General features: G+C 40.4%; 1 protein-coding gene across 2 annotated transcripts in view; it reads right to left on the bottom strand.

The window, feature by feature from the left end:
* ZNF516 (zinc finger protein 516) overlaps nucleotides 1-23,733 on the bottom strand; it is a 101,057-nt gene that overhangs the window by 40,924 nt on the left and 36,400 nt on the right. For both annotated transcript variants that reach the window (XM_033074496.1, XM_033074505.1), the window contains exon 2: nucleotides 16,572-18,593. In XM_033074496.1, coding sequence (XP_032930387.1) covers nucleotides 16,572-18,468 — 1,897 coding nt within the window. In that variant the 5' untranslated portion in view covers nucleotides 18,469-18,593. The remainder of the gene's footprint in view (nucleotides 1-16,571; nucleotides 18,594-23,733) is intronic.

The following is a 23,733-nucleotide window of genomic DNA, read 5'->3' as shown; positions in this document are numbered from 1 at the left end:
ATCCCAGGAATCAACAAAAAATGTAACATCTTTTCCAATAAATATGAGAGGCAGGTAGCCAAAATACAGCTTTCTCTGAAATTTAGGGTTATCAGAGCCTACTTCTAATTCCCTTTGCTGAAATACAAGTCTCTGTCTAGACACCAGCCTTAAGGCACTCTCTTTGCATATAAGGCAGGTCAGGGTATACTGGAAGCATAAGGATTGTCAAAAAACCTGTTTGGGCTTTGGCAAAGTACTAGTACACATTCTGTAGACAGCACAGTTCTTAGGCTTCTGTCTGACAGAAGCAAAAAAAATGCTACAGTATTTTTGACAAACTCAAACTTTCCTTGCCAAAAGCCATCCTCTCCTCAACTCAGCCTGAAGGAGGCAAATCTCCCGTTAGGAAACTAGCCTGAAGAAGGCAAATCTCCACATTTTCTTACCCAGAGATAAATTTTGTTTATTTTGACTGAGTTTTGGAGGCTGCATACTTTGGACTCACAGACTCCAAAATCACTAATACAGGTTTTATACTTGACTTTTTACAGCCCGCCACTCATCTTTTTCACCAACTCAGTGATGCCACATTTTGACCAGAAACTAACATCCTGCCTGAACACACCAGTAGAGCCTATTCTCTCATGCTTCCTGTAAACAACAAAACCCAATCCCACTCCCATCTTCCCTTTAAAATATTTTTCTCACACCAAGCTCTTGTTCAACAGCTTGTGTGTAGTGGTCAGGCTGCAGACACCTTGCACATGTACAGTCAGTGGTTGCTTTTGATGGGTCAGACTCTCAGCTATTCCATTCCCAAGGCTTATGAATAGAGACTTCCAGGCAAGTCTGGAATTTAGTTTGGAACACAGGTTTGGACACAGGGCAATCGAAGGGACTGAACAGTTTCCACTAAGAAATTTACAGCTGAATTGGCTAAGTGGATGGTATGGCAGCAGGGTGAGGTGAAAACAAGACAGAGGGAAACAGATCTGATAGCAAACAAGCAATTTATCACTCACTTAACTCTGTTGCTTCCACATAATTCCTCAGTAAGTTAAAATGCCCACACGATACTTGACATGGACAGGAAAATGCAAACAGAAGCATTTAGTAAATCAGTTATTAAGATTAGCTTTGCCTTACAACAGCTGAGCAAAATACAAGATATTAAGCTCAAACAAACTTCATAATGTAGGAAAATAACTAACTGCACTTTAAAGAAAGCCTAGTAAATTACTACACCATCAGAAGGGAGTAATTTATTAATTATGTAATGATCATGGATTTCTGTTCTTTTTAGTTGGGCCTGGAGCTGAAATATGAGCCTTATATGGAAAGAAGCTTTGATGACAGTCATTTATTTGGGAAAGCTTTTCCAGCCTTTTTGTTTCACACAAATGATTTGAATGTTTAGAGTACTGAAATAATTTCATATCTAGGTATTAATAAAGAGATGTCTTTTCCATCTTTCATATTTTTATTAAGCTTTTGGTGAAAATGCGGCTGCTGGCTTATAAGCAATTCAAAAATAATATATATACAAGCAGGCAGCCATTTTCACAGTCTGGCAAGTAACAGATTTCCATAAATAACAAAGAATACAGGGTCATGATATCAGCTGTTCAGAAATTTTAAAAAGTCAGATTGCTTCTATTTTTGCAGTAACTATTTGCTGGATTATTTTTATTTATGGCTTGAAACAGAATCTAGAAATGTTTTCCCTGAACTTTAGACACTATGCTCCTGACTGACTGGCTTTCTCTCTGCTTTTTTTTCACTTGACTTCCATGCATCTGTGTCCAGTCTGAGGGCAGGGAATGGCATTGGCTCAGAAGCCGGGCCTGCAAGGGTCTGTGAACACATGAATATGCTCCTCATGCATTTGTATGCCCAGATTGCACAGGTATCGGAGTTATTTGCTCACATGGGTAGGTGGTCAGCTGCCCTTACCTGGCTCTTCAGACACAGCATTAATTGCACTGTACATCAGTTTTAGGTAATTAGACACAGCTGTATGCTTGAAAATGCTACCACGCAGTGGGAAATCCTTCTGGAAGATTTTGGTCATTAACACTTTCACAGTTCTTAGATATACCATTATCTACTCCTTAATTCTCTGTTTTGATCCCTGCCTAAAGTTTCCTTTTACTTTTCCCTTGGGAACTTTCAAGCTTTCCACTTGAAAATGATTCTGTGACACTGTGACTCTGCCTCTAACAGAAAAAAAAACATATATATAATTCTGTAAAAATGGAATCCATGTCCTTGAAAGATACAAGGAAAAAGGAAAAGAAAAAAAAGAACTATTTTTAACCAAGAAGTTGATGGACAAGATGAGGTTACTGGTTTTTGGGTTTTTTTCTTTTAAATGACATATGAAATAATGCATTTCACATACTTCTTCCTCCCTAGAAAAGCTGACCACTTTTCTAGAAAGAGACAGGAAGCTCCTCTTCTGGGAAAAAAACCCTAAAAACAACAAACACCCAAATTGTCTCAGATCTGCTCAATTAACTTTCTTTCACAAACAAAGGTTATAAGCCATGTTAATTTAGAACCAGATTTTGACAATCTCATTTCCTCATGATTCAGGTAGCTAAAAAAGAGGGGAAAAAAAAATCTATGCTACAGTTATTCACCAAAATTATGAGACTATTCTTGTTATTACTTATTTGAAAATATAAACAAGTTGGGTCTCAGACATCTTGAAAAAATGGCTTGTTTAATTTTGTTCTATTGGGAGGTTGCAAATAAAGAGGGAAGAGATTACACTGGTGATTGTGAAAGCATGAAAACTCAGCGGGCACAAAGGCAGACAAAGAAATAAATACAGCAAAAATAAATACAGTAGAATGAAAATTAAACGGGTTCATCCAGTCTAACTGCATATATGGCATCCCAGAACCAGAGAACAGTGTTAATTAAAGAGATCAAGCAATTTCTTTTTGGTTCCAAAAGTCCAGAGAGAAGAACACTGTAAGAAGAGCAGTGATAACATGGTAACCTCAGAAATTAGAGAAGTGTATATTGCTTTAATTTTGATTCATGAGCAAGGATTTCTTGTCTTCCTTTTTTTTCTCTCTAACTGTCACTAACTGTATTTCTGGTGTTCTGCTTCAAAGGAGCACCAAGCTACTAGGGGATTTCCTAAGTGGGATTACCCATGTTTCTTCAGTTCCTGCTGGCTGCTTACAGTTGCACCTGTGACAACTTAACCAAGTTGGCTGTCAACGACCTGCAACCAAACACGAGGATTTAAGCTCTCTCGGAAACAAAGCACATGGATGAAAGGTAACCTCAGGGTGGGATTTCTTTCTTTGGCTGAAATCAGTAAGGACTTCCAAGTCCTAAGAAAAAAATGATAAGCTCATCTAAAAACTTCCGCCTTTTAGTCAGGAGTCTTGTTTTTCCATTCAATTTTTGCTGAGGTGTAGTCACAGTGCAGAATATAATTAACTCTTGAGTAAGAGAGGAATGAGAAAACTGTTTCCCTTCTCAGGAAAAGCCTTTTGGGGTGGGAGGGTGGGCATCAAAACAGAACAGCACCAAAGCTTAAAGAGAGGCACAATTAAGCTTTCATACAACATCTGTATCACATTTACACATGCGCTCACTTCCAGGGAAGCGACAGACATCAAAACTAATGGAGAACATCCCAACTCTCCAAATGCAGGAAGAACACTGCAGCTTTCCCAGCTGTGCTCTTGGGACTGTAAAACAAGAGATAGCTAAAGAGCCTATTTTTTTATTGCTTTTACTATTGGTTTTAGCCAGGTAGGTCACAAAGCTCTTAAATAGAGTTATCCTACTGCACAACGAGAATTATGTACACCAGGACTAGTGGAAAACAATAGCTGCAGAATAATCCTCATCATCCTCTGGATGTTACGCACAGTAATTGGTTCCAGGGTCAACACTGTGATGCTACAACAAAGGGCTGTAGCTTGAGGGTAAAGAATAAACAGCAGGAGTTAATGGAAGCTCTGTTAATATATAAATGCCCCCCAAAATGAAAGAAAGGCAGAAAATAAAATATTCTGTATAAACAAAACTGATTATGAATCCAACATGCAACCTTAGCTCTCAACAAGCTGTTAATTTCATTAAAGAAACAGAGCAAGTACTTTCAAGTCACTGTAACAAGAAAGCAACACATTAAGATTTTGAAGCTAGTCTGACAAACACTGTGCTTGCCATGGGTGACAATTTATTTGTGTGAAAAATACAGACAAAGAAAGGTGTTTTATTCGCAAAATACCACTATTAGGGTATAGGCAACTTTGTTCAAAACACCATGTGTGATTGCTCCACTGAATCTAAACATCTGGGGCAAGTTATCCATCTGGCTTTAGTGCCTTTGAAATGACATGCTACATTTAAGCTAAGAGGTCCAGTCACACCAGTTTTAAATAATCATGTTTTCATAGTCCAGCACTTTATCATTTTGAATCTTTCATTCAATAACACCTGATAAAAATATATTTAATCCTTTTCCCCACACACCAGGCAACTGGAACAGATTCAGAGGTACAATTTTTTTCTAAGTATTTCTCCAAATATAACAATTATCTCCTGCCACTCAAGCACTCAGATTAAAAGGTACAAGGATCATTATCCTTGTGATTTGCCAGGTGAAACAGACAACATATCAAAATAGAATCCCTCATTAGTATGTCTCCTTATCATTTGTCCTTCCCTTTTCCATTTCCACTGTTCTCAGGACCTGAAAGAAACTTTTACCTGCTTTTCTTTCACCTGCTCTGCTGCTGTGCACAGCTTCAGATGCTGGGACTGCTCATGCAAGGTTGTAGCAGGTGCACTCTATGACCTCCTTCCCCAGCTCATTCCCACATCCTGAGGAGGATGCCATTGAGGTACAGCACCTTCTTCTTTGCTGCTCAATTTTTTCTCCTTGGTCACTCATTTCCTTCCTTTAAACAACACTGTTCCCAAATGCCAGCTGTGCCCATATAGGATGAGTTCCCACAGTATGCCAGCCTCCCTGGGACATGCTGCTCCAGACCTTGGCTATCTCCCATTAGCAAGCCAACACTATGACACCATTTTCGCAAGCACAGCACACTTTTACCTCCAGCTTACTTCCTCGTGCCATTGATTCAGCTTTTTTCCAAGGCTGCTCCTAAGGCTCCTCATTCCTACATAAACCACCCATGGCTTGCAGCTGACAAAAGCCTGAAATCCAGACCCTTCAAGACAAACTCTTCTAACGCCTCCTTCAGCTCAGCAACAAGTCATGGTTGCATCAAAGGAAAATACCCCCAGGCAGGTGCCATCCATCACCCAGCTCTCAGCAGCACCAGCCAGAGTGCCCGGTCTGCCCACAGCAACACCAGGATACATCCTGAAATGGCACTTTGGCTCACTCCCAGCTGGGACCCTCAGCAGAAGAAATAGAGACTGGTTATCCTACAGTGTATATGCTGTGGGATAATCTTGATACCATGCCTCAGATCAACCATGTGCATGTCAGAAAGCAAATTCACAGACAGGGCAGTTACTGCAGAAAACCACATTTCTGACTTGTGCTTTAGCACGGCTCCCACTCCCCACTACAACACTGTGGATTGTACTGGGGATCTCTGGAGAGCTGTCAGCAGCAGAGATCTGCTTGGAACTATCAATGAGCTTCCAGAAGAAGCTGTTTACATTGTTTGAATGCACCTCTAATACTAACACATCATCCCTTTACCATTCAGATCTATTTATCTGTACTTGTTACATGAACTCACTTTCTGATTTTCATCTTTCCTTTCTCAAACCTTTTTCTGCTTGATGGACTTTTTAATTACATTATGGTTTTGGCCCTTTCCAACCCTCCTTTCCTCCCTAGGTATCAAATTTCTTTCCTTTTGGCTTCTAAAGGCCTCACAGAAAGTTGCAAAACTGGAATTTGAGTAAATACTCTATCAAGAGTACCTTCCATGATGCCTTGGTTGAGTGAAATCAGTACTTCAATTTATTGAATATATTCTAAGATACTTTTTTTTTTTTAAAAACACAATCTTGCGCTAATAGAATTTACCAAGTAAGGTCAGTATAGCAGAAAATCTTACTCAGCACATAAAAACTTCATTATGAATTAATAGCACTTCATTTCTGTTATGAGCCTTAGTATTATATATTTGCATGCTGATAACATCTAAGATAAAAAATCCTAATAACATGCAAAATTATATTATTATGTTTGAATTATAACTAATATGTCATGTCTGTGTGTATTAAACTAAAAAAAGCACAACACTCCCTACTTCCACACAAATAACAGCACTGAGGCTTCCTTGCCAAATATATTTAGCATTACAGTAGCAAGTAAGTGATCCTCACTTATGTGCACCCATTTTGTTGTCCCAGAACAATCCAAGTAAAATTTAATTTTTTCCTGTTACAACTTTACTTGTCATTCTGTGTTTGGCTATTTCTTAAGGCTTTCCCAGGCTTCAACAGTACTTAAGGTTAAGACATTTCTGGGAAGTTACTGTGCATGTGCATACAGACATATGCAAGGACAAGAAACTTCTGCAAAGTATTATAAGGAGTTTAGGATTAATATGTTCCATGTGCAGTGTAAGCTGTACTTCCTGAATTCTCTTTTAAGGGAAGAGACAGATCTGTTTGCTTCATTATCTAGTACAAAAAGGCTTTACTACCTACTGAATAAAGGCCAAATCACAGAAAATTGATCATACCCTTGGTTCAATAGTGCTACACACCTACCAAAACGTGCAAAAGGCAGCAAGGAAACAGCATCTGCTCCAATACCTTGGGGTACAGCAGGCATAGGAAGAGATTAAGTTTTTTAAAACCCATTATCATCCCGCATCATTGCATTCAGTCTTTCACCATCATGACACTGGTAAAAGACCTCTACTGTCAAAACACCCAGAAAATGTTTCACAGGAGGAGAGACATGAGAGGAAAAAAAAAAGCACCCTTTAGATCTGAGGTTCACATTTCCCAAAGAAGCCATATATTTCCCTTGTGGTTATGCTTTTTTCTCCCCGCCAAATATTTAGGTTTTGCTGACAACAGCTTGCCTCAAATGCTATTTAAGCAGTAAGACATCACAAGACATATGCTATCCTAAGATAACACACACCTCTGAAGTGCTGTTAGGTGTAGCTGATGCCTTCAACTGCCTGATGAATTTGTTATCTCAAAGAAACACAAGGTTTGGGAGTGCCTTATATTACAAGCTAACCCTAAATTTAGTCTTTAAATAAATAAATAAAATCTGTGATTTTGCACCTTTAAAAAAAAAAAAAACACAGAGAGAGAGATCTGACTTGGAGTAAATCCTAACTTCTGGCTCCCAAACAAAACTACATTTTTTAGCTTTATATCTCTGATATGAAAATCATTTTAATGGCTATTTGTTTTTCTGCTATTTGAAGTAACAGAGAAAATGAAGTAATAACTGAGGTTTGAGATTACCAACCTGGAGAACAAAATTCTGAAAGCAGGAGGCAAATCTTCCCCCATGGGTCCTGTACAAGGATGAGTATCTCATCCTCTAAATCCATGTTAAGTAAGCACCTGTATTAAAGTTACAACAATCATCAACTGAGTGAGTACTTTTGTCTTTCACGTGGACACTTTCTCAACAGAAATTCTGCACTTTAAAAGGATGAAGGGTTGGATTTTTGCCCTCAGCATTGCTAAAGCATAACCAAATCCACCAACACAGTATCCACAGAAGACAATTCTGAGACTCACTCCTCCTCTGGTCTTATCCCCTGTAAAGTTTGCATGCTACAGTACATTCAGGATATGCAATTTACATTGGCATTGATTACAGAAAAGAAAGATTTCCCTATTCTTCTCTAATCTCAGGCCATTAGGTGCCAAGTGGTTCAACAAAGCAGTTAACAATGATTCCAATCTGACTGCTCCTATGCTCAAGATCAAGCCAGCAGTTATAACTACTGCTGTATCAGGGCCAAAGTATTCTGCAATTTTCCAGTCCAAACCTATGCTGTCTATAAACAAGAAAAACAAATTCACCATGAAAGTAAGTTCCCTACACATTACAAATCCATTCAGGGCATTGAAAATAATGTCTGTCTGTCAGTTGCAAAATATGGGACAGTAGCAATCACACACCAAGTACAAGGATCCAAAAAGTCTCATTCAAGGCCTAAGGCACTGAAAATAATAATGCAAAACTCAAAGTTTTCCTCCACAGTTTCAATAAAATTCACAGTATGTTTTTCATGTCCTTAAAAAATACAGGCTTGTTGACGATAAATCTTGTAAGCAATCAAAAGAAAAGAGAGTAAGAAAAGCTATTGATGCTTCCATCATAAAGAGTCCCCTTAACTGCAGCAAAGTTGCTCTTGACTTTTACTGGTAAGACTGGTACCACAATCAGGTCCTTTCACAGTAAAGTAATCCAGTGCCTGAATGAGACTACTGGGTTAAAAAGTAATAAAGTGAAGTCAAGTGAGACCTAGTAAAACTTGTATTTGTAAAACACACCTGCAGAAAACAAATTATCTACCAACGCTAGGCCCAACCACACACTACTTTTACACCCTGTGCAGCCCTGGGACTCCCCCACGTTTCAGCTCCTGCAGAATTCAGCCCACCCCATCCACTGAGAGTGCCTACTGTCAAACCTAGCGCACTGAAGAAGAAAATCTGACTCTTGATCGAGGGCAAATTGTGAACCATAATGTTAAGAACAGCAAAAAGATTTAACATTAAAGACATTTATACAAGTCCCTCGTTAGCAGTCATTTACAGATCGGTAGAATCCCACTAAGCACAGTCACGGAGCTACCAAAGTATTTGGGAATCAGATTAAAATACTACCATCACAGTTTTCATTGCCTCAATCTTGTTTTACTAGCTGGGGGGAGGCAGTCCTTGCTCACTGATCAGAAACTGCTTGAAAATAAAAGCACTACACAATGTGATCTTTTGACTATAAATGTCACAAAGCAGTATTTCACACGCTATAGTTTGATGTAATAGAAACATCTAGTACAAAGAATTACCAGAGATACTATACTGACTTTTACAAGGCAGCACAGCCAGGGCAGGTGTCAAGAAGTGAGGGGTTTGTTAAACTGAGGTTCTATGCAGATGGATTCCCAAGTGCACATCCCTATATGCATACATTTATTGTATTTACTGAAGAGCTAAAAGCCTAGCATGAACACTGGAAACCCTGTGAAACTGACCTAAACATAAAAGTGTATTTTGAATGCACAAACTGAAACCAAGATGGCAATAGCTTTCCACACCCTTGGAAGTAATTTTTTTTTAAATGTTAGTGTATGGTAAGTGCGGAATGGTGACTGACAGCTCAAGAAGGACTAAATGACACAAGCAATCCTCTGAAGAAACTCTTGGAACAGCATTTCCAAAAACTGTGAAAGTAGTAGTATGAAGAAATAATCTTGGGCATTTTCTATAAGCTTCAGGGCAAAGCTTATCCTGCTATCACCTACCTTTAAGAAACCACAATTGCTTCCTTGCTTCCTAAGAGATAAAATAAAGGCTGGGTAAACCTATCTCTCTCTTAGCATCTTGTACAATTTTTCTTCCAAGCTGATCTGTGTTTTGGTTGTTCATATCACAGAAGTACAGCTACAATGAACTGCCTAAGTAATACCTCTGTCTCACTGTGTCACTTGTTATTGCATATGGTAACCTGCAAAAAAGGAACACTAACAATTAAAGCTAAATACAACAGAAGTATCTTTGACATGCACAAAGTTCTTCTACACTTAACACCCTCACTGAAATGTTTACAAGGAATAAAAGTAGTGCTACACTTGGTCTAATGACTTCAAAACACTGCATAAGAAATTGTCTCTGCACAACAATAAATGCAATCTCTGTCACGAGAAGTCATTAATCTACTGAAGTATCTCAATCTCAGCCAGAAATCCTTAGTTCTGACTTGAGCTGACTGTGTGTTATCTGTTCCTCATCACCATGACCCATCTCAAGAGGAACTTGAATTGCTGTTTAATACTCTTGCTGGCCACCCACATTACACGGGACTGAGTAAAACAGGCCCTGGTAATGCAGATCAAAGTGTGGTAATCAGGAACACAGTGGAATTTACCTAAGATTCCTACAGGGCAATTGTTACATGTTCCTTAGTGGGTATGATGTCAGGTTAATACCGTCAGAGGGTACAGACTGCTTTATGCCAAAGCATTGCTGCCCTGTTCCAATCAAACACTTTCTGCAAGAGTTTCTTGAAGCACAGCTCCCACCATCAGCCTAAAATACAGAAGGGGCAAGCAACTTCATATGTGTGAAGTACACCTGCCAAGGGAGGTTTTAACCACATTTTAGATGTCCCATGGCTTTTCTCTCTTCTCTCAGTACACACTGAATTGATCCTGGCCTCCAGAACTTTTCTTGCTGTCAATTTTCTTGGGACAATCAGCACAATTTCCATTTTGTTCTTTTTCCTCAGTAGTCCTTCCCATTAAGATCAACCCATAGTTAAAGAGAAATAGAAACAAAACCTATTGCTGAGGGCAACACCACAGGAAAAAAAAAAATATATACGTATATATATATCTGAGTAGAGTACAGGAGGAAAAAGGTAACAAAGTGCTGCTGTGGAGATACACACAGCCCTGTACTAGCAAAAAAGAATGGTTCAACTTGCAGTGTTTGGCAGAGAAATCTCAGATCATGAGAAAGCACCACACTGCACATGGCTTTGCTAAGAGGCATCAGGATTGGACTATATGCATCACAGCAAGGTAGATATGAAATTTCTAAATGCTATTATTAGATGTGTTCAAACTAGGTAACAAATCTAGTCCAAATCTGCTTTAAGGAACAGATGAACTCTGCTAAGCCCCAACCAATATCTAATGGATCTCCTGCAAGTACAGGATCCGTGCCTCTTCCCAATTTCCCCTATCATTTGAATCATCAATTTGCTTATAATTCCAAGTTCCAGAGTTTCATTGATCTCACTGGAGTTAAGAATCCAAACAATTAGTTTGAGTTGTAAAGCTGAAAGGGTTCCCTATTGCAACAACCACCCCTCAGCAATGCCCAAATTAACTGGTAAATGTGTAATCACAGCATAACACTCTTATCTTCACAGTTCTGAGACACTGTTCCTTCTTGAAACTGCCTTATTTCTTGGAAGCCTGGGGCAATAGTTACCAATTGTCCAGCAGAGAAACATTCTCCAGTTCATTATATGCTTCTTCAGCAAACTAAATATGCTAAAAAACTTAAACATGCTTAAGACTGTACATACAGAGCAAGATACCATTTAGTGTAAAATGCCCCAAGAGCACTGCCTTTAGCAGCATAATACTGTGGGATTTACAGTAAGTGAGAGTCTGGCATGAGAAGCATCTGAAGTGTAATTAATCACGATATGTAGTAAAAATGTTTGATTTTTATGTAGTGGAGAGACCTCCCCCTGCACACAGAGAAACACTCTTTCATGTAAGAACAATGAAGTCCTGGTACTGGACACTGGCAGCTGTTCCATACACTCATGCTAGCAACAGAAAACATCTACTAGAAATAGCTCTGTTTTCTGGAATTACTACACGTTTTTATTTTTCTAATTTCATTTGCTTAGCTGTTTAATTCTTACTGTTACTTTCCTCCCAAAAATTACAGCCTTGCTGCTTTACTAAAGTATTAAAGCAACTCAAAACAACTTTTACTTTTGAATTATTTTACATCAAAAGACTTCTGAAAAGATGCACTTTTCAATAAAGTTCCAGCTCTTGGAGTTGTTATAATTCATATCTGAGCCAAAGTCCAAATTTGTGCTTCATAAATCTCCTCTACTCTTCTTCCTCAGAGCTTGCTAATGTTATGTTTCTATTCAAGCATTCCAGTTTACATATACAATTTTCATATAACAGGCCTGGGATAAATGGTACGTGTTACATCCCCAAGACTGTATAAGCTTTCATAGGCAGCTGTCTCTTCTCCAGTTTACTATATTAAATCAGTCTCTGGCCATGCTCTTCTGAGAGTTTTTGAAATGTAACAAACACAAAGGAAGAGGTCCACATCTTCTGGTTTTCACATGGAAATCCTCTTGGAGTTACCCACCCGAGCACAGCACATCATGAGCCTTTGCAGCTCCAGTGCAAGCCACCCAGCATGCTGGCACTGCCTTGGAGGGTTTGAATCCAGTGCCATTGCACACCTCCCTTCAGCCCCCCATGCCCTTGAAACCTCATCACTCCACAGCTCCCTTCACCAAGGTCCTGCTTCTCTCTCTGCCTTCCCCCATTCTCCTTTCTGTCCACCCTGCACCTAACTCCCATCTCATCCCAATCCTTCACAGTGCTCATGTTCTAAGAAGGTCCCACCACACCACCAGTGATTCCTGACACAAGCCACAAAACCACTGTTTTGTATTCACTGTTTGATGGGGTTTTTTTTTTACATTCTGCACAGTCTTGTGTCCCCCTCAGCCAGGTCATGAGCTTCTTGGGCAGAAAGCAGTATCGGTACAGGGCCCAGCACAACAGTCCCCACTCGCTGCCAGCCCCTTCCTACACTGCCAGTGTAGCAGAAACATGTGTGCAATACAAGTGAATCAGTCTCTCCTTAAAGCATCTCAAAAAATCAGGAGTCTGACAGAAGGGAAAAAAAGGCAAAGAGAACAGAGAGAGGAGGCAGGAGATAATGGAAATAGAATAGACAAGATGGTTTTCACTGGAAGCAGCATTCCGAGGTGATACATCCTCTCCTTTCCCTGATGTCCTTCCCTGACATGGCCATGCTAGAAGTAGCATTCCTCTCCTTTATTCCTACACAACGCTCCTTTGCTTTTTCTTTGTTTTCCCCTCCTAGATGAATTTTAACATTTATTTCTACCCCAGACTGACATTTACATGCAGGAGGAAGAACCACCTTCATGGCTCTTCCTCACTGGCTGGGTTATATCAAGTCTGGGGTTTTACTCCATGCATCACAAGAACCAAGTATTTAAATTCTTTTCACTTCTTTTCCTCATCTTTCCACCTGCCAAGAGCAGTCACAGCCTCAAAAATTATTCTTCCTTCTTCATTTCAGAACTGACATAGACCTTAAAGTAACAAACCCAAACACCTGCATTGCTAAAACCACCATGGTAAATGAAGGGGCTCATGCCTTAAAAATACTAACCACCAAATTACTTTGATATATCTAAAACTACATTTTAGGTGAGAGGCTGAAAGATTATAAAAATAGTGTTTTCCTTTCACTTTTATCCTCACATATATAATCCCTCTCTACTCTCTAAGTCACATCTCTGGGGATCTTTCCAGGGAAAATGAAAATAATGAAAAAATCCCAACCAAAAACCTCAATTTGGGGAAGAGGTGAGCAACAACCTTCAGACAGTTCACACAGCTTTGGATGCAACTTGGTGAACATTCAGGTACAGTTTGCAAGTGGCTTGAATGATAAATAAAAATGAAGAATCGTATGGGGCAGGAACACCTCCAAAATATTCAAAGTCTGATATCAACAAAGCAAACGTGCTCTGAGCCACTTCTTCCCACACGGCTGTTACACAAAGCAAAAACACTTCATGCCTGATCTCTGCATGACAGGTATCACACAGTACACTATGTGTAACTCTAGAAAACTCATTTTCACCCTCCCTCCAACCAGATGAAGTACACTTTGCAGTCAGCCACTTTACCCCCGACAGCTGATAAACTGGGTTTGCAACACTACATCTCAGTGCCTGAGAAACCCTGATGTTACCTGACAAAGGCAGCAGGGGCAAATCACAGACTTGTTAAGATCAAAGGAGTCCTGCCCTGGAGGCTCTCAACCCCAATTCTTGCTCTTCTCCCAGTGAGCCCTGTCAATACTTCCCTGCTCCTGCCACCCTCAGCCCCTACACCTGCTGGCCCAAAGTGACCACAGAGGTGCCCTGCCACCTACCCTGCTGCAAGACACTGTGTGTCAACAGCACTCCTCTGATTATTAAGAATTAAATGCACAAATAAATACTTTCAGCTGAGTCAAGGCCACAACATTCAATACTTGGCAGTCTCAAGGCCCTTTTCTGACACAGGATAACATAGTAATGTGTCAAAGGGGGAAAGGAAGAGTAAAGATAGGAAAGTAAAAAAACAAAAAAACCCAACAGATTTTATATAAACTTATGAGTAGTGCAAGATTTTCCTAATTACAGCCCGAGTAAAAATAATGCTGTAGAAATAATTTCACAAACAGGAAACTGAGAGCCCTGCTTGTCTGCTTCTACTGGGAAGGAAGCCTATCCACGGGGCTCTATTCTTGATAGAAAATCTTCACCTGGAAGAGTAACTAAAAAAAGCTGCAGCAAAGGACAGCAAACTACAGCAGTTCTAGAACAAAATGTGCTTCAAGGCCATACCAGAACACCTCATTTTTGCAGGCACATACATGAGGGCAGAATCCGGCCTATATTCCATATACCTTAAGTTATTGTGCATAGGGGAGGAGGAAAAAAACCTCTTTGAGTTACAGCAGAATCTGAAAAGAGTAAAATTAATCCCACAGCTTGCTGGACAGAAGGACCTTGTTCCTTAGAACACAATACCAGGGCAGTGCCAATAAACCTGCACACCAAAAAAAGAGACAATTGGGCAATTTTAGTCCTGAACATTTTCTTATGGAAACTCCTTTTAAATGTAACAAAAGAGATAGGCAAAAAACCTTAAACTTTCTTTCAAATTAAAAAAAACCCTGTCACTTGTAAAAATTGTTCCCTTCATTGAGACAGTGATTTGAGTTAAATAACCTATTAATAGGTAACATTTCTCTTGCACTGAAACGTCTCCCATTAGCCAATTAAATACTTGATTAGCTCTTCAACTGTGATGTTAGCAAATACAAAACGCAGCAGCCATCCTTCCAGCCCATCATTGCAAATATACCCCTTTTCCAAAATGTGCCTTTATTCAGGCCCACCAGTTTGCTGCTTCTTTACCGTTAAAGCAAACAGGGATCAATTTGGTACCCAAAAGAAGTGAGTTTCCAGTTGCTGGCATCAGTTAAGCCAGTAACTTTAATTCCTATGAGACCAAAGTGCTGTGTGACTAACTCTCCCCTTCTACCCCTGCAACAAGGGCTCAAAGCCTGAGCTGAGGCAAGAAGTAGAACAGGCAAAGATGTGAGACAATTCCTCTTGTTGGAAATAAAATATGGAGAGCATGTAGGAACAGTTTTCCTATTTGAACATCATACAAAGACGCAATGTTTTCAACCCACCTCCAGAGAGATGGTTTTCCATCACAGCAGTTCTGATCGCAGCACTGTACATTACACTGGTGAAACATGGCAGCCTCATTTCGCTCTAGACAAAGCTGCAATTTTATCGCCACACCTTGTGTCAGCTGTACCAAGGTGGCAGCTGATGGACTTGCACACAAAACAGGCATGTGCTGATAAAGAAATTTAAGTGTTCAAGAATCCAAGAGCAGTTGGGAAAGCCAAATTCTCAGTCTTTTAAACATGCAAGTAGTTACACTGCAAATATTTAAGAATCTGTAAGAATCTAGCTTGTCACTAGATTTTTGGAGTTTATTTATGAAAATGGGAAAAGGCATTAAAAAATTGGTGTTCTTGGATTAATTTGAATATATCCAACACTGCTTCAAAAATTTATGAAAAACATGTAACAATTCACAATTCTTGAAAATGTTGCTTTGTTGCTGTGGGTCTGAAGCCAGGAGAAAAGGCAACATTATATAATATCCTGAAAGAGTAAGGTAATTGAATAAACCCACTCTCTTCCACAATGGTGCAGATTACTTCATCCACGATGGTCTTGAAAATGAGTTTAACTCTATAGATAACTATGTTCTTCACAACAAAAGGAATGAAAATGAGAGGAAACCGTTTTTGTTCACCAAACAGAAAACAAACAAAAACCAGCAGAAGGGTTAGTAAGGAAAGAATGGTTAATCTCACATTTCTAAAAGGGTATTATAAACAAAGCATGGTGAACAACAAAAATAAAGGATTAAAAAAAAAAGATACGAAAGTGCTTAATGGTGTTCTTTTAAATATTTACTTTGCTGCTATTTGGAGAATAATTTGTTCCATTTAGTAGCATTGGGCTCAAAGGACCGCTTTAATCCAGAGAGATTAATTATAGCCTTTGGAGTTATAAACACAATTTGGGAAGTGAAGCGGAGAAGAGGAGAGAGACTCCTCTCACGCTGGCACTTAACAAGTTTATGTGCTTTGGGGCTATGCTACGCAGGCTACACCTGTACACTGCAGGCAGAACACTGCACAGGACAACCATGAATTGTAGAAAAACAGCCCCCAAGATATCCAGGGAAAACATTATCCTATCCTACAGTGTTGCTATAGGCAACTAATATACTTCTCAGGTGTCCTTCATCAAAATATGAGTTCACCAGCACATTACAAAAACGTCATCTCGCTTTTATTACCTGCACCATAAATGAGCTGCCACACTGAGACAAGCAGGCACAGGACCTTTAAAATCTCTCACATGCTTTCACGTATTTCTCCCTCTGGTCATCGCTGTGTCCCAGACCAGGAGACACAGGGACCAGCAACAATGACTAGGGCAAAGCTGGGAGCGATCTTACCTAGCAAGGGGTTGGCTGCTCCTTCCTCCGAGCTTTCCTCAGCCCCCTCCTCTCCCAAGCCAGAGGTGGCCGAGTCCTCTGGGGCGGATGCAGAGCCAGGGGTGCTGGGCCCGCTGACAGAGCCCGAGTCCCCTTCCTCGCTGCTGGAGCCGTAGCGGTCCGGCTGGGCGGCCGTCCCGCCGTCACCGCAGCTCCTGCGTTCCTTGCGGTGCACCCGCGAGTGCAGCACCATTTGGTGGTAGGTGCGGAAGATCTTCCCGCACTCAAAGCACTCTGTGGACTTGTTCTGGGCGGCCCGCCGGCTCTGCCGGGACGCAGGGCGATAGTCCAGATCCGCTGGGGCAAGCGGGCAGCTCTCCCCTGCTGGGACATTGCTGGTTTTCTCCAGGCGTCCACCAGTGCAGCTCTTCTTCTTGGGGTTGCTGGGTGAGTCCTGGTCTCGCTTGCGCTTCTCCTGGTTGACAAGGATATACTCCCTCTTATCCTTGTCATAAGTCACATCTGCATCTGCCAGGGCCTCATCCCATCCCACATACTTCACATACTCTGAGGGCTCTACTACTTTCCCTTTGGTGGCCAGCTGCCAAGCTTGGTAGCTACTGACCGGATCCAGCTCAGCTACTCTTTTCCCAGCCTGTCCTCTCGTAACTCTATCCAGCCCTACAGATGGCAGTAGATTGAGACACTGCAAGAAAAACTGCTTGGTTACCGAGGAGTTCAGGCTCCCATCAGCCAAGCCCTCAGTTTTATCCCCAGTGCTGCCCGGCTGCACGCGGTAGTGAACAGCATTATGCACTTTCAGGCTTTCCATATTTGTAAACAGATTTCCACACTTGGTGCAAACTTCATACAGAGATAGGCCTGTCACAATTGTCTCCTCTTGTATCACATCATTGATAGTGGCAATCAGCTCCAAATCATTTTTTGGTTTGTTTTTGCTCCCAGACCTGGGGCCATGCGACTTCATGTGGTTTTTGAGAAACCAGGGCTCTTTGAATCTCCTGCCGCAAATATGGCACCCGTGATCAAATGAGCCCCTGTGCTTTTTCATGTGAGCTTTCAAGAACCAGGTTTGACTAAAGGTCTGACCACAGACTTCGCATGGGAACTCACCCGCATTCAGCTCGCTCTTGCAGTTCTCAGTGTAGGTCTCCCCATTGGGGACCTGAGCTGTTATATGGTCTTTCTCTATATGGTTTAACAGCGTCTCCTCCCTCAGGGTCATGTAGCTGCACAGCCTGCACTTGAACGGTTTGTGGACCTGCTGCAGGTGCTGCTCCAGGTCCTTCTTCCTTTCGAATTTGTTTTTGCAGAAGGTGCACTGGTAAGAGGTCAGCTTGCCATCCTCCTCGGCTGGTGCCATCTCTGTGACCTCCTTCTTGCTGCTTCTCAACAAGATCTTGCTGTTATCGACCTGAGTGGTACCATTCAAGATTTTGTTGCAGGCAGATGTACTTTTAGTGGGGCTGGTGCACCCACCAAGACCCTCTGAAACACCCATCTCCCCCAGCTGTGCCTCTCCCATCTCTGCCTCGTGCCCCTGACTTAAAGTGCCTGTCCTGTGACTGCGGATGTGGATCTTCAGGTTGCCCTTTTGGGAAGCTCTGTGATCGCAGTAAGGGCATTTGTAGGGCTTCTCACCTGTGTGCTTCCTCATGTGCTGCGACAGGGAGCTCTGAAAAGGGAAACTTTTGCCGCAGATGCAACAGCTGTGGCACATGGTCTTGTCAGCATCCATGTCGTTCTTGCTTAGCTTGCCAGGGCTGGAGGATCTCCGTAACTCCATTTCTGCCTCTCTGCTACGATCCATCTGTATTACTGCAACAGCGGGTAAGCGGGGCAGGAGTACAAAAGCATGTCCGGCAGCAGAGGAGGGCTGAACCGCGTTTTCAATCATACGGCTCTGCGGAGAGGTGTTTTATTGCTTCATTCTCAGGGTAACGTTTCTCCTTTCAGCTGCTCTGCAGACTCCACAGCACCGATTTATTTCTGCGTGCTCTGCAAGTAGATGGCATAGATCACCTGAAACAAGAACAAAATCATACAAATGTACAGATTCTTAAATATATTCAAACCTATTCATGTTTTGGATTCAACGGCTTCCATCACTCACTCCGCACTCAGAAGCACACCATATGACAATCTATTGCACCAAGAAGCAGTAGTTTCTTTTTTTGTTGATATTCTAGACTTCAATGACAAGCACAATTACCAAATAAGTAAAATCCATAAAAGAGCAAATACTCATTTCCATACCCTGACATCAGTGTCTTGAACGAAGTGCAAACTTTAAAAATACTTTTTGTTTTAAAACCAGGCAGAAGTGGCTAAAAATACACCATAAATGAGGAAAACATTTCTTGTGGGGGTTATTACACTTTAAATCTGTGGCTTTACCATCATGTGTAATTTCATGTAAAAAACGTACTTGCCAAAGATAAAAGGCTTTCCTAGAGACTTTAGCAAGTATCATATTCCTGCTGGCAACTGCATTACTTTGTGTCTCAGACAGCTCGGCTGTGCTTGAAGTGGCAGGCACAGAAAGGCGCAAAGGCTGAGGACGCTCAGTACTTTGATTACAGAGCAAACAAGAATGCAGAGCCTGACAAAGCATTCATGAAAACTAAAAGTTATTTCCTGCTGGACAGTGAACTACAAAAACCCTCCAAGAAAAAATTTTAGTCTCAAACTAACAAAGCAAACTGATAACGCAGCTCTCAAATTACCTCAAATCTGAGTGATTTATGTCAACATGACGCACAGGAAATGACACCATCACCCACCTCAATGAAACAGAATTTTAACCATAAGCAAACAAACAAAACAAGAAAAAACTCTGATTAGCAGACCAGATTAATCAAAGTTTAAATAGTTTTGTATTTTTTCATGAATAAATGCAAGGGTCAGTATCTTAGTGTAAGATCAAACACACCAGCACCTTGTACACAGCAAAAAATGATCAAAATCCACACAGGCTGTTTCTCTTCCAATTACTACCCTGTAAAACAAAATCTTGCCCCCCTCCTATCCTCATTAAGGACTACAAACACCACATGACTAAGATCAAAGAACACAGACAGCATTCTCTAATGAAAAGAACCGATCTATTGCCACATTAAGAAAACATCAGCTTCTTAAAATGTAGCTAAAAATATGCAGAGCACTAACGAGACCATATATTCCCACATTCATCACTTGACATCTATGACTCAACAAAGAGCTGCAGATCTACAGCTGCAAATTTTAAGATTTCTCACTGTATTCACCTCAGAGTCTCTTCAATACGTAAATAAGTAGTCCAACCACATCACCAGTATGAGCTAAACAAAAAGCAAGACTGTCGCAATGCTCGTCTCAGTTATGGGCTACAGAAGAACTTCATTACACTTAATTTAATCCAGCCCTCTTATTTGCTACAAGACATTCATTTCTGGGCTGGATTTTCTGCATATCTAGTATCCATTTAGCATGTTAGGAGTTCTCAAACAGCATCAAACCCAAACTACCTTGTCCTCAGAGAGCTGACAATAACATTTAAGGGATGAGTTACAAAAGCAATTTCATTTCTTGAATGAAGCCCTTTTTAATTATTAAAAAAATAAGACATCTCAAATTCACAAGTCTATATGAGCACGAAGTTTACAAACTACAGAATCAAAACTAATCTTTGAAATTAGTCATTTAAAATCAAACTGAGGGACAGCCTCAGAAGAGGCTTACTGGGTGAATAAAGGATATCAGCCACTGAAATTGTCGCTGCACTAGAAGGTACAAACACACCAAAAAGAAAATACCAGTTTATATTGCCCATCAGTGGATGAAACAACCAGTTTATATTGCCCATCAGTGGATGAAACAACTTCAAGTAACCTCTTATTTATGTGACCCACAATCTAAAACTGCCAAGTAACAACCTATATTGTCTTATAATCAAAGATTTAGCCTAAAAGTCATTAGAGCATAAAAAGAAACACCAGGCTCTTGTTCAAGTATACTGCACTAAATGCAAGCAACAGTTTCTTCTGACATGTCCCATACCATTTCAAAAATTAAAAAAAAAATAGATAAATAAAGCTTTGGGGGGAAAAAAATAATGTATTTTATACAATGTTTTCTACATTCTTAGTTTTCTACATCTTACACCAGTGAGAATACTGCTTCTATTGGTAGGCTGATTTTTAGACTAACGACTTTTTATTTTAAAATGTAGGGTCCATTTTAACACAACTTTCTGCAGTGTTTCCTGTCTGAAAGTTCAAAAGAGCTTTAAGAGCCAAGCTTAGACAAGAATGCTGTATGCAGCAGTCCAAGAACATGTAGATCCAAAGCTTCAGAGTCCCTTTGTTTACTTGGCCACAGATTCCCTGGGCTTAGTCTTGACATATTTCACTTTAATTATTTATAGCATTTTCATTAATGAAACTTAGTTATGAAAATGAGGCTATGAAGAAAGCATTACTTATAAGAAGGGTATTAGCCACTCACAGGAGATCCCTGTAGTCCCGTATTAAATTAGGCCTGAGGGGGAAAAATGTCAGACTTGAAAACTACTGAATAATTTTATTAGTCTAAAATACTTAATGGAAGTGTTACTGTCTTCACAAAAACAATCTGAGAATTTTTTTTTCATCTTTTTTACTTTATCTTGCCCAATGCACTGCAATCTGTGACTTTAAAAGTTGAAATAAAGTATTCCTAGACTTAAATTATTCAAATTCATGCACATGTAAGACTCACAAAATTTCAAGTCTGATATTCCAGACAAAATTCTAGAGGAATGAAGGGTGTCCACCCAATCTGAACTTGCTTTACATGGAGATCAATCTTTCGCTTTGGTAAAATACATAAACAACTCACTCCTCCATCTCATATCATCTTAGTGGCTACTTAAAAGTAATTCTTCCAGAGAGGTCCCTTTGCAGAATAGCAAAGTTGGTTCATTGAAAAGTAGTAAATAAAATTACAACTTCGAAAAAAAGTTTCAAATTAGAAGACTGAACTTACAAAATAAAGGAAAAAACACCTGTAAAGAATCCTAAAAATAGGAAATAATATTCTGTCAATTTTTACCTCAGGATTAATTACTAAACATCAAAGACGGCCCAATGAATGGAAGATGTCAACTGGTAAATCAAACAGTACCAGTTACTCTTTCATTAGGAATAAAATTTTGCCATAGTTATCTTTGTTTCTTTCTGGTCGACTGTGATGATAAAAATATCTGTGTTTTGAAATAATTCCAAATTTTAAAGTATTCTGAAATAATTCTTTATCAGCACATGCATGGAATGAAGCCACCTCCAGCTACCCTCAGGCCACTGAAAGTGTTTCACCTCTCAGTAATTTCAGGTGGTAACCAGCAGCCTTTCACTGCTTTGGTCCAAGCCCACCCTGCAGTTCCATAGCACTGTCTCATCATACAGAATTCACAGCAGAGTCACACCCAGCCTGCAGATTCCTCCCAGCTTGTCACAGCACAGAAATCCTCACCAGCAGAGAGGCCACAAGAAAACAAGTGAATGTAAGCCATAAATTAATATGCAGCCTTTAAAAATACTCTGTGTGTTTTAATGCCAAATGCCATCCAGCTACTTGGGGGAGCTGTGATACTCTAAGGAGCGTAGAACTACATTTAGTTTATTTTGTTGAGCTAGGAATCAGCAGTTTGTGTGAGAAACAGCTGGCCAGTATCCATGATGCATTTTCAGCCCCTTTAAAGTACACTTATCGTCACTGTTTACTTGTGAGTTTGGTATATAAAGCAAGACTGAAGAGAAACATGGACAAAGACCCAAAACCAGGAGGGGTGGTGGTCTGAGGAATAAATGCCTTTGCACAGTCAAATATTTTAGCAATAAGGTTTCTTCCTGCACCATTGCCTCACTAGATTCTTTGCCTTGACCCACATGGGAACAAATACAAACAAACTTTTTTTTATTGCCTTGGTGCCTCCAAAGGGAAGACAAGCTTTCCTACTTAAAGCAAGTACTTGTCAAAATCTACTCTATTTCAAACATTTAGGCATTAAAACTCCTCTGGTTTTTAAAACTAACTTGGATAGAGTTGTTTCCTTCCAGAGAAAGCACATTTGACCAAAGTGACTTGCTCTCACCACAGAGCCCCAGCATCTTGTCCATGATCATCCACAGCTTTCCCAGCGAGGCTGTGGAAGTAATTGCAAATTCATTTCTTACATATAAATATGCTGTGCAGTGCAGACAGAGAAAAACACACAAAATTATTCCTGTTCCAACACAGAACAAGCAAATTATACATTTCTTCTAAATTTCTCCTCAGTTATACATGATTTTTAAAATCATATTGCATGACCTATAGTGGCAAGAAGGGAAAACTCCTCGGTATGTATTAGAGAAGAAAATACAATTTGGGAAGCTACATAGACCTATTCGAATAGCACAGTGCATCTTTTAAAACAAACTGCTTTCAGTCAGGGTGCATTTCAAGTCCCTGCTGAAAGATAAATGCACTGGAGAAATAATCGCTCTTCTAATCTCCAAGAGGTTTGAACATACACTGCCATGTTCCTCTGCCAAGAGTAACAAGGACTTTAAAAAAAAGGAAACCTATGGGAGGCATGATCTTGTGGAAAAGTATCTTACTGTAATTCCTTCCAGATGATGAAATGATAGGACATAGCATGTAAATATCTAGATGAATTTCAGGAAGTTGTGTTTTTGAAGAACAGCAACCTGGAGATTTGAGAAGGCTCAGGTTGCCGCTTTGCGATTCAGAGCAAAGACGCCAGAGAAGAGCAAAGTGCAAGAAGAGAGGGAATAAAACACAGAACATTTTACAGCTGCCCCACCAGCCTTTGAGCTCACTGAACCAGAGACCTTTCTCCCACTCCATGTCTTCACTCTGGGCTACACTGTCCTCCACACACACCAGCCTTGCTCTACCTGCACGTCCTCCTCCTCACTTTGTGAGGGGACGCGGCTTCTTCTGAACAGCCACATCCCACGGGGCTCATTGGTCCATCACCCTGAGTAAAGGCTCTATCCTGCCATCCTTATTCACACACCAGTCCTACCCAATTGCCTCTTAGAGACCATATCACCAAACCATGGACCACAGACTGCACCACAGCACAGAAGAACGAGCTTATCTTCAAACAGTAAGCCTGTACCTGAATTTGCAGGAA

This window comes from Catharus ustulatus, chromosome 1 (genome assembly GCF_009819885.2).
Source record: "Catharus ustulatus isolate bCatUst1 chromosome 1, bCatUst1.pri.v2, whole genome shotgun sequence".
Taxonomy (NCBI): domain Eukaryota; kingdom Metazoa; phylum Chordata; class Aves; order Passeriformes; family Turdidae; genus Catharus; species Catharus ustulatus.
Note: the sequence above shows the minus strand (reverse complement) of the source record. Positions and strands in the feature narration are given on the sequence as shown.